We start from the raw sequence: 16,189 nt of genomic DNA on the forward strand, positions 1-16,189 counted from the left end.
TTGTTGTCATTTGATTTCTAGTAAGCATAATACCTCATATTGTAGCCTAGGGAGCAAACACAGCAGTTGCCCTTTTCATACCCACAGTTGTGGCTTGATATAAAGAGTGATAATTTTAACCATTTCCAATCATTAACTAATATTTTAGACTTTTAAAACATTTCTTAAAGTTCTGTACTATATATAGAAATAATCGTTACCATTTGGGAAACAATAGCTCATTTACTGAAAATGAGTTTAACAAATTTGGTACTGAAAAATACAGAGCAATGATTTGGGTGACACAAATCACAGCATCATCAGTTCATGTGACTTCATTAGGGTAATTTACTTAAAAAAAGAAAACTACGGTAACTTGAAATTTAGTCTCAACAATTTAATAGCCTCAACCATGTCCCCTGTTACAGAACTGTGAAACCAGATCTCAGAATTCTTACTTTGAAAATGTTCCCTGAAGTCCCAACCTGAGATAAATACCACAAAAAAGAAACACTTTGCAGAATGGAATATTTTCATCCTGCCTGAAGCTTGGTTTTGACTGGTACATGCTTCAGTTACATATTTGATTCATACTGAATTTTGTTTTAAGTATTTAAGAGAATAAACAGCATTCCAAAACAGTCACAAGCTTTAAAACTTCCAGTTTCTTCTCCTGTTGAAGAGTTTACAAAACTTATTACATGGAACAGTGAGCTGATGCAGTGACCATACATTTCTTAACATTTTAAGTCTAAATTTAATAGCAACCCAACATCAGCAAGTTCTGTAGAAATAGCCTCAAAGTAGATAATGCAAAAGCCACAAAATGTCAACCTAGAAGAGTGGTTTACAGATGTATCATACACTTCTTTCAAATTTTCCGAGGTTTAAATTTTTCAAAATGTAAGCAGGGGGACAACAGGCTCAAAATAGAAAGCACAGTTACATATAATATAAAAAGGCTGGGTTGTTCTACAACAAAAACCCTGCAGTTTGTGACATTAAACCAGAAAACTTGAAGTTACTGGCACACACACAAAACAACCGAGTATTCTAAATATTCTAATTTTTTTTTTTGCTTTTTTTTCAGATGTATCATTATTCCTGGCTTTATTTATTTTAATTACAGAGTTTTGGGGTTTTATTTTATTTTGCTTTTAGAAGAGCACTTCCTTCATTTTCAACAGGCATTAAGTTGGATTGGTATTACTGGTAAAGCAGCAAAAGAACAAAGGTTCTGGCTCAACCCCAACCAGCTGTGTGACCGTGAACAAGTCTCTTGGCTTCTCTGGGTCTCAATTTTCTCATTTGTAAAATGAGGCAGTTAGTCTAGATGTATTCTAAAGTATCTTCCAACTCTATAATTTCTTTAAGGTAGAGCTCTAGGCTTATGAGAATGAAAAAGCCCTCAAAACCAACGGCCAAAATATCCCTTTGCAATGTTGGTGAAACAAACAGGATACAAAATTGTAAATACACAGTATGATCATGATCCCAACTCTAATAATACTACAAACACACCCACACATTCCAGGTAAAAGACTTGTAAATAATACACTAAAATGCTATCAGTGGTTATTTCTAAGTTGCAGGCTACAAATGACTTTTTCCTTTTGGCTCTTCTGTATTCCTCAAGTGTCCTACAATAAGTATATATATATTTTTTTTAATAATGGGGAGGAGGCAGTAAAACAGAAAGGGAAAAATACTCCATTTATGTACGAAAGGAAATTTTACATTTAGAAAATATTCTAGGATTTAAATGAATTTTTCAAAAACAGTTGGAGTTAATCAGAAAAAAACCTCTAGTTAAGTCACATACTTGGTAATCTACCAACAATCATAAAAAAGCTGATGGTGATTTTCCCTAAGTTACTAAGTTTTCAGGAAGCACTAAATTTTTTCACTTAAAGTGGTAAACACACACACACACACACACACACACACACACACACACACACACACACATTTTTGAGTCAAAGCCTCACTCTGATGCCCAGGCTGGAGTACAGCAGCATGATCACAGTTTACCACAGCCTCAACCTCCTGGACTCAGATGATCCTTCCACTTCAGTCTCCCCAATAGCTGGAAAACAGGTGTGCACTACCATGCCTGGCTAATATTTTTATTTTTTGTAAAGACAAGGTCTTGCTATGGCGCCCAAGATGGTCTTGAACCTGGCCTCAAGCAATCCTCCCACCTTGGCCTCCCAAACTGCTGGGATTACAGGCATGAGCCACCACATCCAGCCTGGTATTAATAACAATTATAGCTAATATTTACATAGTGCCAGACACAGTTCTAAGACTTTATATGTAATAAGACATCATTTAATCCTCACAATAGCCAGACATAATGGCTCAAGTCTGTAATCTCAGCTACTCTGGAGGCTGAGGTGGAAGGATCACTGGGTCCTAGGAGTTCAAGGCTGCAGTGGAGCTATGATCACACCACTGAACTGCAGCCAGGACAACAAGAGAGAAACTTTGTCTCTTAAAAAAAAAATCCTCACAACAATCCTGCTATTACTAGATATACTATTACTATCTCCACTGTACACATGAAGACCATGAAGTACACAGAGGTAAAATTTTGCCAAGTTAATAGAGGGAAGAACAAGTACTTAAATAGAATCAGTCTGTACACTCTTAACTACTAAACCATACTACCTCTTTCATACGTCAACTCTTGTCCTCCTCATGTCATTCTTCAACTGCTTTTGTTCTGAAAGTTCTTCTAACCTACTTTCCTTTAAACTGAAAAAAGACTGGCAAATTTACTAGCTTAAAAGTATAATTCTTTTCCAAACCATTATTCAAAGCTATAGACAATATAATTTAATCTCCATACGTATCTTAAGTGAATATTATAACATCTGAGGAATTAAATAGCATTAATTATTAAATTTAATATTGGAATGTTTTAATAAAGAAAAGTGCTGTATTGATTAACATTATTTGTTCTCATGAATCTTCTGGGGAGAATTCCTACAACCAAGTGTTATACCTTTCCAAAATTTCTATTTTATTGAAATGTTTTAAGCCACATTATAATTAATTGGTTTGGGTTTTTAAAAGAATATACAGTCAATGTTTACTTCCAACAGTGGCTATAGTAGTTAATTTCACAATAACCCCAATTATTATAACACACAGAACCTGGGAAAATGAACAAAGAGGAAGCCAATCAATTAAACATGAAGAGTCTCACAAAATTCTTTGAGGCAACTGAAACCCAAACCAGGCCCCCTTTCCTGCACAATCTGCACCTTATTTGTCAATGTTTATAGCTTCTAGATTACTTTTAATAAAGCTCAAATATCCCCCACATCTGTATTACTACATTTCCAGCTCTGCTGAAGTAAATATAGAAATCAAATTTCCTACTTTAAAAAACTAGAAAAGAGAGAAGGGGGAGAAGAAAGTGGGAAGAAAAAAACAAAACAAAACCTTTGCACCAAGTTAACTTAGATATGCAATGAGACAACCACTCAATAATTGCACCCTTTGGGTACTTCTGTACTAGTAAGATACAACAGTGAAATAAAGTCACCTGGTTTATTTCAACTTACTTACACAATTTGCAAATACACAACTCTCTGCCATGGTACATTAAGAAGATTAGCATGTAAGAAAAATTACCTGGTTATGTAAATTGGAGGATGATTTTTACCCAAATGGACAGGAAAAAAAAAAAAGCCACAATCTGGGTCAAATGACTAATTTTATCTATTTGTTTAAATGTCAGTCTTCACCTTTTCTCTGTAGCTCAAAGCAAGAATTTTAGGTCAAGGAATGGATAAACAAAAAATTTCTGTGTTGTCCATTCCCCTGTAAGAAGGCTGCTGCCTGACACTACTGAACTCTATACTACTTAAATTGTAAACAAGTCAGAGAACTTTATCTGGATAACAAAACCACAACACTGAGAAATGAAAAAACGAAATCAATGGGGAATATCTGCTTTAACTGGGAAGGAACGAAAACATGGTAAGGATCAGGTACCAATTTTACCTTCTGCTACTTTAGGCAAAAAAAGTTTCAGAAAAGACAAGGAAAATACCCCAAATAACTCAGGGCAGACATGGTAAAACTTCTCTATAGAGAGCATTATTCTAGTTTGCTCTATAAATGCACCTGGTCAAGTTCTTCATAAATTAGATGAAGGGCTTATCTTGGTCATTAACGACTGCCAACATCCACTGCTCATATTCATCGCTCCTACTTATAACTGACTCTATCTCCAGGTCCAGGAATGGACTTGAGTGCTCCAAAAGTAATCCTATCTCTATTGACAGGGACTGGCTCAGAAATGAGTATACAATCCAATAAAAGCCAAAGAGACTGCAGAACTGTGCTGGTCAATAAAGTAGTCAACAGTTACATGTGGCTACTGAGCCACCTAAACTGTGGCTAGACCATGCTGTGTTAAGATACACAATAAATTGTGTAGACTTCGTACTATAAAAAGAATGTAAAATAGCTCATTGATAATTTTTATAGTAATTATGTGTTGAAATGACAATATTTTGGATATAGTGAGTTAAGTATAATGTATTACTAAAATTAATTTCACCTGTTTCTTTTTACTTTTTTAACTTATTTTTGAGTCGGGGTCCCACTCTATCTCCCAGACTGGAGTGTACTGACACGATCACAGCTCACTGAAGCCTCTACCTTCTGGGTTGAAGAGATCCACCTTCCTCAGCCTCCTAAATTGCTGAGACTACAGGCTTATGCCAACACGCCCAGTTAATTTTTTGATTTTTGTAGAAACAAGGTCTCACTACATTGCCTAAGCTGGCCTTAAACTTCTGGGCTCAAGCGATCCTCCCACCTCACCCTCGCAAAACGCTGGGATTACAGGCCGTGATCCTTCACCTCAGTCTTCCAAGTAGCTGGGACTACAGTATGTACCACAATGCCCGGCTAAATGTTTGATTTATTGTAGAGACAAAGTCTCGCCATGTTGCCCAGGCTGGTCTCACACTCCTGGACTCAGGCAATCCTCTCACCTTGGCCTCCCAAAGTGCTGAGATCACAGGTTGAGCCACTGCACCTGGTCACTCAAAATATTTAAGAAAGTAAGCAAGCATGTCTAAGACACTAAAAAGGTAAAGTACTATCAGGAAAATAGTAGTATCAAATTGACATGCAGGAAGAAATTGATTGCACATAGGCAGGCTCTCCTCCACACCTGAACTACAACATGTATAAATCCTCACAAGTCAGTAGAAGGAGAAAACAAGTCTCTTGAACAAACTGTACGTTTAAAATCTAATCCCAAATTTGAAAACTCTATAAACAGAGTGACATTTATCTAATTCTTCCTTTACACAATTTTAGAACCTACTCAACATCTGTAGCCCTAAAGAAAGAAAGTTGTGGTCACTAGCACACTCTTGTCCAAAAATAATGCCACTATGCCTTACAAATAATAATGCAGTTTTAGAACAGAATCATAGGAAACACAGGATTTTATAACTGAAGAAGCCAAGGCTCAGAAAATTTAAGTAACTTTACCCAGGTCATATAATTATTGGCAGCAAGACTGAGACCAAACTTTGTCTCCTAACAAGTTTAATTTATCCTATCATTAAAAAAATTTTAAAAATATATATTCCTCCCAAGTAAATGGCACCTGAACATGATAAACATCAGGTTCTCTGGTTTATTAGTTTATTTAACTAGTAATGAAAACTCAAGATTCAGAATAATTGCATTAATAATTTAAAAATAGTAATAATAGAAAGTGCTGCTATTACTTAAGATATTCTTTTTTTTTTTTTTTTTTGAGTCAGAGTCTCACTCTGTCACCCGGGCTGGAATACAGTGGCACAATCACAGCTACTGCAGTCTTGACCTGCTGGACTCAGGTAATCCTTCCACCTCAGCCTTTCTTTCTTTCTTTCTTTCTTTTTTTTGAGTTGGAGCCTCACTCTGTCACCCAGACTGGAGTGCAGTGGCCGCTCCTGGCCATCGCAGCCTCGACCTGCTGGGCTCCAGCGATCCTTCCGCCTCAGCCTTCCAAGTAGCTGGAACTACAGGCGCACGCTACCACGCCCAGCTAATTTTTGATTTATTGTAGAGATGAGGTCTCAAACCCGCGGGCTCAGGCAATCCACTCACCTCATCCTCCCAAGGCGCGGGATTACAGGCTGAGCCAGCAAGCCTGGCCCACCTCAGCCTTTCAAGTAGCTGGAACTACAGGTGCACACCACCACGACTGGCTTTTTGTTTTTTGGTTTTTTTTTTGTAGAGACAGGGTTTCACCGAGTTGCCCAGGCTGGTCTCAAACCCCTGGGCTTAGGCAATTCTCTCACCTCTGCCTCCCAAAGTGCTGGGATTACAAGCATGAGCCATCATGCCTGGTTAAGACATTCTTTAGAATAAAATGTGTATACGTTAGAGGAAAAATCAAACACAATCATTCTCTCAAGTGCTAAATGCATTCTACTTGCTAAACGCAATGGTCTTTTCTCCACCTTAATTTTTTTTTTATGTTTTATCTGCACAAAGACCACTCCCATTTTCCTAACAATCTTCTGCCATACTTAGGTTGTCAATCACTGTGAACATATTTTCCTGACTGTCCTTTAATTCTACTCCCATTAACATCCACCAAAAACTAAGAGCACTCCCTAAGACTCAGAGATCTCAGCTATCTCTCCTATTTTACATATCAAAAAAAGCCAATCTGACCAAGTCACTTTTTTACTTAAAAAATTTCAAAAGCTGCCATTAGCAGGGTTTCAACCTTTTTTCATTATTGCCCCCACCCCAAGAGTCTTTTTAGATTTTTTTCTTCCTAATCATTCCCCTCATGAAATTTTAATATACAAAAATGCTGTATAATTGTGTATGTGCCATTTGTATATATGTACTTTATTTATTAAAAGAGTAAGATGTTTTTTGCTCCCCCCATATCAACAGTGCCTCAACTCTTCAGCATGACATTCTAACCTCTTCATGATCTAGCTCTAGCTAGATCCTAACATACCCTGCAGTGCAATTCCAGCAACTCCAGCTCTGTGGTCTCCTACATATGGGTCCGTCCACCCACACAAAATGTCCTTCCCCGCTGGATAACTCCTGCTTAAAATTCAGTTAAACCATTACCTATTCCAGGAAGCATCCACACAGTCCATAAAAATCCCTCCTGTATGCTCTCATAATGTCCAGGGACTGCTGCATTTATGGCAATTATAATTAACCATTTACAAATCTATTCTCCCCACTAGGTCATAATCACCTTTAATCCCTACCATCCAGCCCTCTGCCTGGCAAACGGGCAACATACAATAAACGAGTATTGTGCAAACAGGTGAAAATAATATACCCTTAAGTTCTTATTTAATAGTTTCAAATTTAGTTTCAACTCTTCACCAAGGCTGTGAACTCCCTGAGAGTAGGGATGTGTTATTTTTTATACTGTTAACATAACTGTAAACTCCTTCAAAGCAAGACCATGATTTAAACATCCCTATAACTCAGTACCAAGCACAACAGAGATAACTGCAGAAGCTGTGGAAGGTTTGCAAAAGTATTTACAGAATTAAATATCCTCATTTTGTGCCTACAAAAGTGCTGGCCCATAGCAAGTTGACAATAAAAATACACAGAATAGTGTATTCCAAAAGTGCCAAAAGCTTCCACTGTCTGATAGTATGATTCAATTGGCCAAACTAATTCAAAACACAGATAGAAAACCGAGTTTAGGTAAAGAGCACCAACCATCATCAATGCCAGACATCCATGTACACATTCCCTCTACTCATACTATTAAAACTAATTGTTAAAGTTCAATCTCAGCATAATTCCCTTAGAAATCATTTTTTCATAATGCCCGAGTGCCAGAATTTTCTCTAAAGTTTCTGGCTAGGTACCTTAGAACTACTGACTAGGCCTATCATTACTTGTCACATGCTCATTGACAGTGTTACAAATGTTGCCTCAGGCAGTCTCTGTGTTACCCCTAAGCAAAAACAGGATCAAACTGGCAAGCTATTTTAGTTAGGAAGTCATTGCTGATCTGTATTAGATGAATGACCAATCAACAAATAATCCACAGGAGTATCATGGATGCACAGGGACCCAAATATAACCTTAGAATGAAAGAGCATCTACCCAACAGCTTCTTTCCAGTTACTGTTTGGATGACAAATGAAAAAGTTTCTTTGGCCTTGGCAATTTCAACCAAAGAAACCAAATCTGCATATTAAGGAAACATACAGTATATGAACAGTTGATTATTGAATTGATAGTACATCAACAAATCTAATAAAAACCACCAAAAATAGTCACTCAATTATACAATATAGAAGTCAGGAAAAACTCTTAACACTCCAAGTTGTGAAAGATAATGAAACATTCCAATACTCCATTAGAGAACTTTTTTAATATCAAGGAACATTTCTACAGCTGCCTAAGCTTAGAGAGTATAAACCCAGAATTTACATTCAAACATAATTCAGTTCATTCATTTTATAAATATTCTTCTGGTATAGCGTATGAAAAGAAACTATTATCCGTCTCCATTTCTCTTTCAGGACACATGCCCACTGGTACTAACTGATAGCTAAAAACATAGCATTTAATTTTGAGGAATATTGTTTTAGCTTGTTTGAAAAGACAATGTTTCTGAAACGTCTTTTTTTAATTTTTAAAAAAAGTCTTTTTTCCTAAGCTGATATTCAATAGCATAACGTGAAATTGTTCCTCAAGAATAAACAAATTTCTTTTGTTGTACTGTGGTTTTATTTCATCTTATTTTCAAATATAATTTGGATAATCTTGTCATCAGGCCTAAGCACAAAATAACTTTCAATAGTACTATGCTATGGAGTTTCAATCACCAAGAAATGAGTTAATATCATGAGATTGTATTACTTTTATTTTCTAACTCCCTTTGCTTTCTCTATTTTGTAATCATGAACCTGCTATTTCTAAAAATTCATTTGTAGTTAAAATTAGCAACATAGATTTCCACATTTCTACTTTCACACGGATGCTTTGTTATGTCTAGAAGAGCAACCGTTTCCTTTTTATGGTACGGGCTCTGCTTCTTCAAAGCTCTTTTCACAAAGCAGACCCCCCAAAGAATCCAGCTGTGGCTGTTAATCTTGGCTGATAGTGGAGAAACTTCTCAAAACTACAGATTCTTAACCTGTAAAACACAGTTAATAATAAAATACACTTTAGTATATTCTTTCTGATGCAACTTACTCCAGGATTTCCCCCCAAAATATCCCAAAAGCATTCTCCATTTTTCCAAATTATAGTTTGCTATTTGTGGAGTAAGAGGATCAGAGAAAACATAAGAAAAAAGATGCCTCTAATTCTCACAAGATGAGCAAGATAAACAATCTCCACCATGCATAAGGGTTTACACTAAGTTTTTGTTAAATCCTCCACCTTTCTGAAATCTTCTTTAGCAATTCAAATTTTTTCACCCAAACAAAAGGAAAGTGAATTTCCACTAAAGCTGGACTTTGAAATAAGGATGTCTTTCATTTGATACATTCTGAAAAGAAAAAATAATTTCCCTCCCAGCGCATTACATAAATTCCTAATACTTCTAAAGCAGTGCAGGGCCAGGCGTGGTGGGGCTCACACCTGTAATCCCAACAGTTTGGGAGGTAGAGGTGGGAGGATTGCTTAAGCCCAGGAGTTCTAGACCAGCAATACCTGACCTTGTCTCTACAAAAAAAATTTTTTTTTAATTAGCCGGGGGTGATGGTGTGCACCTGTAATCCTAGCTATTCGGGAGACTGAGGTGGGAGGACTGCTTGAACCCAGGAGTTTGAGGCTGCAGTGAGCCATGATCATGCCACTGCACTCCAGTCTGGGTGACAGAGATTCCAACAAAAAAATAAAATAAAATAATACAGTGCAGATGATCTGACTAGAATTCCTACCAAATCCATAAATATTCATATATTTAATATGTTTGGTTTTCATTAATTGAGAGAACAGGACAGAATATTTTCCCCTTGGCTGTAAATTCAACCTTTTTAATATAATATTGGTATATAGTACAAATGAGGGGGTACACTATGGTATTTAAAGTCATGCCTCCAAAAATAGTCTGTATGTTGATTTCAACTGATAAATCTGACTATGTAGGAAGACACTTCCTAGCACATTAACACAACAGCTTGATTTTCCTATCAACAACAACTACAATAAAAGCAGCTAACATTTATTGATGCTTACTATGTGCTAGACAGGGTGCTCATCGGTTTATAAGAATTACCTCATTTAATCCTCACAGCAATCCTGAAATATGTACTATTATCATCCCCATTTTATAGATGAGAAACAGAGAGGTCAAATAATTTATCAAGATAACGAATCATCACAGGAGTGATGCTTAAGTTTTGAAAGATAAAAGTAACTTGCTGAAGGCATCTGAATAATAAAATTCAAAGTCCTCCAACTTTATTTAGAGTACAAAAAGAAACAGACCAAATGAACTCCAAGGTCTTTGATCTCTTAATTAATCAGACAAGTAAAACCCAAATCACTAATTTTATAAAGTAGAAGCTTTTTCCAGACTCACTTTTATCAAGGTGGCAGTATGTGCCATTAATTCAATCTTTGATATTTTAGGTTGCCAATGTAAAAAAAAAAAAAAAAAAAAAACTGCCTGGGTGTAGAGTCCTCAACCATTCTCATGTGGTCAACTTCTTCCAACTCTCAAAATGATACACTTCAGGAGCCTCTGAAGCTCTTTGTCCCAAAGTTGTCACATCTTTAAAGCACAGCATTTTCCTCTGGCAAATGTGAACTGCAGACAAATAGGTAGATTTATATTACCCTCACCAAACGACAGAAGGTTACTGTTTGTGGGTAGTTTTATGTTTTGTTTTTGCATTATGAAAATGTTCGCGTGGGTCTGGAAGCTATGACATCTGATAAACGTCAAATTATATATGATACTTTGATAATTCATGAACAACGTTCTATCAATGGCAACAAATGTATCTCAGGCTACCCCACAATCACATTACCAGGTAAAAATGGAACGCTTACTTTGAGATAAAATACAGCAAACAGTTGTTAATGAAACCTTAATTGAACTGTCAAAGCACCATCTTTACCAGCAAGCTAATAGGTAATTCACTACTTTTACACAACTGTCCAATACTGGTAAGTTATTCCACTAGTTAAATTCAGCAGGAAGATAAATCAAGTCAGGAAACTAAATTGTTCAGTGATAAATCTGGTAAAATGCTGCATCACTTCTACAAATACCTCTCCATGTCTACACAGAGGAACAACAATCTCTCAAAATTACATGCCGCTTTTTAGCCATCAGTTAGTACCACTGGGTACATGTCCAGAAAAAGAAATGGGGGCAGATATAGTTCCTTGTAATGTACTAATCCAGAAGAATACTTGCAAAATGCATTAACTGAATATATGTTTGAATCTAAGTGAATCTTATAATACCCAGGTAGTTATACGGTACTGAATCAAATGATGCATCATTGAAAGAATATTTCTATGTTCCATTTTAATCATTTTAGGAAATAGTTGTTTCAGATCCATAAGATTATTTACATATTAAAAGGTCAAATTCTGCTTTAGTTAGTTAAAAGTAAAAAAAAAAAAAGCAAAAAACCTTTAGCTTGCATTTCAGAAAACCAGTGTAATTCATTGTGGTTTGATTTTCAAATCTCTAGTTTCAACAATACTACTTAGGTCATATAGCAGTTGAATTTCAAATATAATAAGCAATTCAGACAGCAAGTCATCAATATGTAAATACAAAAACAGAAAACCATTTGAATACTAAAACATACACCGGAGCCCTTCCATTTTTTTCACACCAAATTATATTTCACCTGTAACAGCTGATATAAACACCTCGGCTAATTAGAAAAACTTTTTTTTAATTAAAAAAGAAATGAACCATGTGAAGACACAGCAAGAAGGTGACCATCTAACAAGCCAAGGAGAGAGGCCTCAGAAGAAACCAAACTTGCACCTTGATCTTGGATTTCTAGCCTCCAGAACTGTGAGGAATACATTTGAGTTCTTTAAACCAAAACAAAGAAGGACCTGACTAGGAAATCAATTAGCCAAGCAGTAAAGATGCCAAAGCACTGTGCTAGTACTAAAGTAGACAGGCCTTACCCTCAAGGGGCTTACAAACGTAGTCAGTGAGACAAGGCAAACCTAAAATCAGATGGTATACAGAGGAGTACTGCAAGTGTAACATGTAACAAGCTCCATAGATGGCAGAGGGGTTAACCAATGAAAGAACCATAGGATGGATTCAAACCAAATTCACTTGGATTTTCAGATATCAGCGATTCATAGTACCCACTAGCAGAATGCTTGCTGGGTGAGATGTTTCAGCAGTCCAGTTCTTTACTGCCACCCATTTTTTTTTTAAAGTATTTTCCCTTACCACCAACTTCAAGTCAAAACTTTTATAAGTCACATCACCTTCTGATGGAAATGTAAATAACGCCTTTAGAATATATTCAAAAATGCTCCAACCCATTTATTTCCCTTTCAGTATCCCTAATTCTTAACACTGTACCCTAAGCGCTAAAAAGCAAGCTTCCAGATCTAAGAAAATCCATACTAATTCTAAAAGTGAGTAAATCAATGACAAAATTTAAAGCAAGAAATCTCTTTTCTGTCTGCTTTATCCCCTATCCCCACCCTCACCCCTAAAAAGCCTCAAAGGTTAGGTAAGGATTGGAAGTTCCTGGTGAAATCTCTGAGGACAGGGTGTGTAAAGGAAGACAGGAAAGCAGGAACAGGCAAGTCCCTGAGCTGCGAGGCACCGTTTCCAGCTACACTCTTTCCCACCTGGAATCCCACATACCTTGGAGAAGAGACCACTGCTGCTGCAGCAGCAACCTCCTTGGAGACTAGCTGAGAAAAAACACTGAACTGTTTTTTTTTTTTTTTTTTAAACAATCAGATCACTTAGTAGCCTAGATTATAAAATCTGAAATATACATAAAGATGGCCAGTTATAATGCAAAAATGCTTATATTAATTTTAGCCTCAAAAAGAATGACGAAAGGAGGTATTTACCAGGCTAGCTCCAAAGAGTTCATTTTCCTGTGATAGTGGGGGCTCTTTTAGACATTAACAAGAATCTATTTCTGAATACACTGAAAATACCAATTCTATACCAGAATCCTTAATCTTTGACAAAAAAAGAAAACTAGTTCATTTTAGTCTTGATTGGAATATATTTTATTATAAACTACTAATCTTTCTGAGAAGTGCAAACAGATCAAAATGTTACATTCAATAAGCCCTTAGACTTTTAAAAATATCCTAGCACTAGCAAAAATAGTTTCATTTGTTTTAAATGTATACTTCCTACTACAGCAAATGACCAAGGAATAACAGCAACTTAAGAGGCACTAAATGACAGTAAAACATTACACTGAATGTGGGCCACTGCATAGCTAGTCTACTAACCTCATTTGTGGTACTCATGTGTGATGCTATATTTAAAGCATTCTTATCAAAAGGCTAAAGCTACATACTTCCCAACTGTAGCATTATGCTTTAAAATAAACCACTCAAGCAATGATCTTAACTGGTTCAATTATGAACCTACCCTTCTTCTGGGGATCAAGACCACAAAATAAGGAGTGAAAACACAAAAAGGACAGTAAAGTCATTTGGCAAAGTATATCCCAATGGCAAGACTATTTTAAAGGATCTAAGGTTGGGTCAGTTGTTGACATTTAACGCAATTAGAAAACTGATTCAAACCAAATCAAATAAATGAGAGATGACCAAGGTCTTTGAGGAGTATTTCATATATTCATCTATTGACCCTACATTCAGTGGCTTGCTTAGGTTCTGAACAAGAAAGTTTGGCAGACAGCAAACTTATGTGCATCACTCATAAGAAGGTGCTCCACCAAGATTTGCCACAAGCCTAGACAGCCAACGCAATAGGCCTCTTCGCCACAGAAGTGAGAGTGGCTTCCCACAGCTGAGTTGAGAAGCCTGCTCCACTTTGGTCAACATGGAGAAAACCGTGAGGGGGTGACTCACCCAATCACAACCGTAAGGAGAAACCATAAGCTGTGTCTTCTTCTGATACTCACCAGACAACACCAAAGGCTCCATATCCAATAGGTCTATCCGGCTCAATATCCAGCTGCTGTTGTGGATGATGCGAGTGCTGATGATGGTGCGCCTTAACTGTAGCAGCTGCGGCAGCCTGTACCTGAGCTGGGGCTGCTGCAGCTGGTCCAGGAGCCTGACCCGGTGCCGGTGATGGGAAATATGGCTGTTGTTGCCCAGGGTTTAACATGGCTGCGGCTGCCGCCGCGGCTGCGGCTGCCGCAGCTGCCGAAGAGGTATGTTGCTGTACGGGGTGTACAGCAGCAGCCGACCCCGGATGAAGATGGTGTTGAGGGTGGTGGTGGTGGTGAAGGTGAGGAGGAGGGAGGTGTGGAAGGTGGTGATGATGGTGGTGGTGGTGACCTGCTGCTGCTGCAGATGTACCGCCATTGTAAGCCGCCATCATTTTTGCGTTGGCTCTTGCGCCACAAAGAGACATTCAAAAAATGCCCTTTGATTGGAAAGCAAACTGGGTCAAGCTGTCATTTGGCCATTTAAAAATGAAGAAAAACCACTCACTCCACCTCAAGAAACATAGAGCGTTAACTGGCTTTATGTCTTCATCAGTCAATCCAAACAAGTTAGAGGATCTTGGTGTTTAATTTGGGGGTGAGCGTGTGTAGAAGGGTGTGGGTTGCCAAAAGAAAAAAGAAAAAAAAAAGAAAAAAAAAAGAAAAGAAAAAGGAAAAAAGGACCCCTTCCCCCCAGGATTCCTGCCACAAGTGGGTACTAAAACTCCATTCTTAATTTGGGGGAGGTTCCAACTTTGAATGTGGGAATAAAGGCCAAACCTCCCGACCCCCTGAACTCCACACACGAAAAGGATCAGGTAACACACCACCCTTGGAATCTTGTAAGAGGGTTGACTCATCTACCCCTTCCATTCCCACATCCTTTTCTAAACACCTACCACCTCCTCAAAAACACAATCTTTAAAAATTACAACCACCCTGAATGTGAAAGGCGGGGGGAAATTTTCAGGGAAACCAGCTTCCAGCTTCCCCCCCCCTCGAACTCTCAGGCCTTCCTACATCTCCCCCTACTCGTAGTCAGGCTGACCTAATGGGGGGCGTGGGGGGGGGTGTACTAAACTTTCCTGGGCAGAATGAGCCAGGGAAGGAGGCTGGGTGAGGAGAGGAGGCGACAGGCAGGACAGAAAGGAGAAAGAGAGCCGGGGCAAAAGTGAAGGTAAGGAGGTGCAGGGAGGAATGAAAGAGAGGTGGGCAGCACTCGGACGCCCAGGCAGAGGGAACCGCCCCGGGAGAAGGTTAAGGTCCCGGGGCCAAAGAATAGGAGCCCCGGGAGGCGGGCGGGGTACGGTCGGAAGCGGGCTGACTCCTGCCCCCGCCGCCGCCGGCTGCTTCTGCTGAGGAGGGTTGGGGGGGAGAGCGGGTGGGTCCCCCCGCGCGACGGCCCCCGCAGGGCTCAAGGCTGCTCCGTCTCCCCCCCTCCCCCCCACCCGGCTTCCTTCCCTGCGGCCGCTTTCTCTTTAGCCGCCGCCGCCGCTTTCTCCTCAGCCGCCGCCTCCTCAGCCGCCGGTACCGCCGCGGCCGGACTCACCTCCCCTAGCAAAGCCGGATAGAGCGGAGCCAGCGGCGGACACGCGCAACCAGCCGCCGAGGCCCCGCCCCCACCTCGCACTGACCGGCTGCCCTAGCCAATCCACGCCCACCTGTCTGCATCCGCCTCCAATCCTGGGCCGGGAGCTTCAGACAGGCGCACTGTTCGGCCAGTGGCAACAAGGTGTGGGTCTCCTGGGGAAATCCCGCCTCCGGACCGGGATGGGCAGATAGAAAGACCAATCAAAAGACAGAATTTAGCCTGACCGACAAGCCTGAAAGCCAATTAAAATCCAAAGATCTTCGTGACATTTTCTTTCGCCTCTCTCCTCTTTTCTTTTTCTTCTTTTATTTTTTTTATTTTTTTGGCAGGAGCAGGAAGCTGCGTGCTAATCCCGCCTGCAAAAACTGGAAGAGAGGGGCGGAATGAAAGAACCAATCATAAGCCGGGGACAAAGAATAGAGCAACCAATCCTTGGGTTGAAGATGAAGTGGGATGGAACTGGGAGTAGATAGACATTTGATTTGACAAATGG

The 16,189-nt window shown here is 39.0% G+C and overlaps 1 protein-coding gene across 3 annotated transcripts in view; it reads right to left on the reverse strand.

Moving 5' to 3' along the window:
• The window catches only part of NLK (nemo like kinase), a 165,575-nt gene extending 149,906 nt beyond the window's left edge, over positions 1–15,669 (reverse strand). For all 3 annotated transcript variants that reach the window (XR_002482452.1, XM_008066724.2, XM_008066723.2), the window contains exon 1: positions 14,076–15,669. Coding sequence is in view for 2 of the 3 variants with exons in the window: in XM_008066724.2 (XP_008064915.1) it covers positions 14,076–14,533 (458 nt within the window). In the remaining variant the exon portion in view is untranslated. The remainder of the gene's footprint in view (positions 1–14,075) is intronic.
• Positions 15,670–16,189: the final 520 nt, after the last annotated feature.

Source organism: Carlito syrichta, unplaced genomic scaffold (assembly GCF_000164805.1).
Source record: "Carlito syrichta isolate Samal-C Ts95f unplaced genomic scaffold, Tarsius_syrichta-2.0.1 Scaffold309091, whole genome shotgun sequence".
In the NCBI taxonomy this organism is placed as follows: Eukaryota; Metazoa; Chordata; class Mammalia; order Primates; family Tarsiidae; genus Carlito; species Carlito syrichta.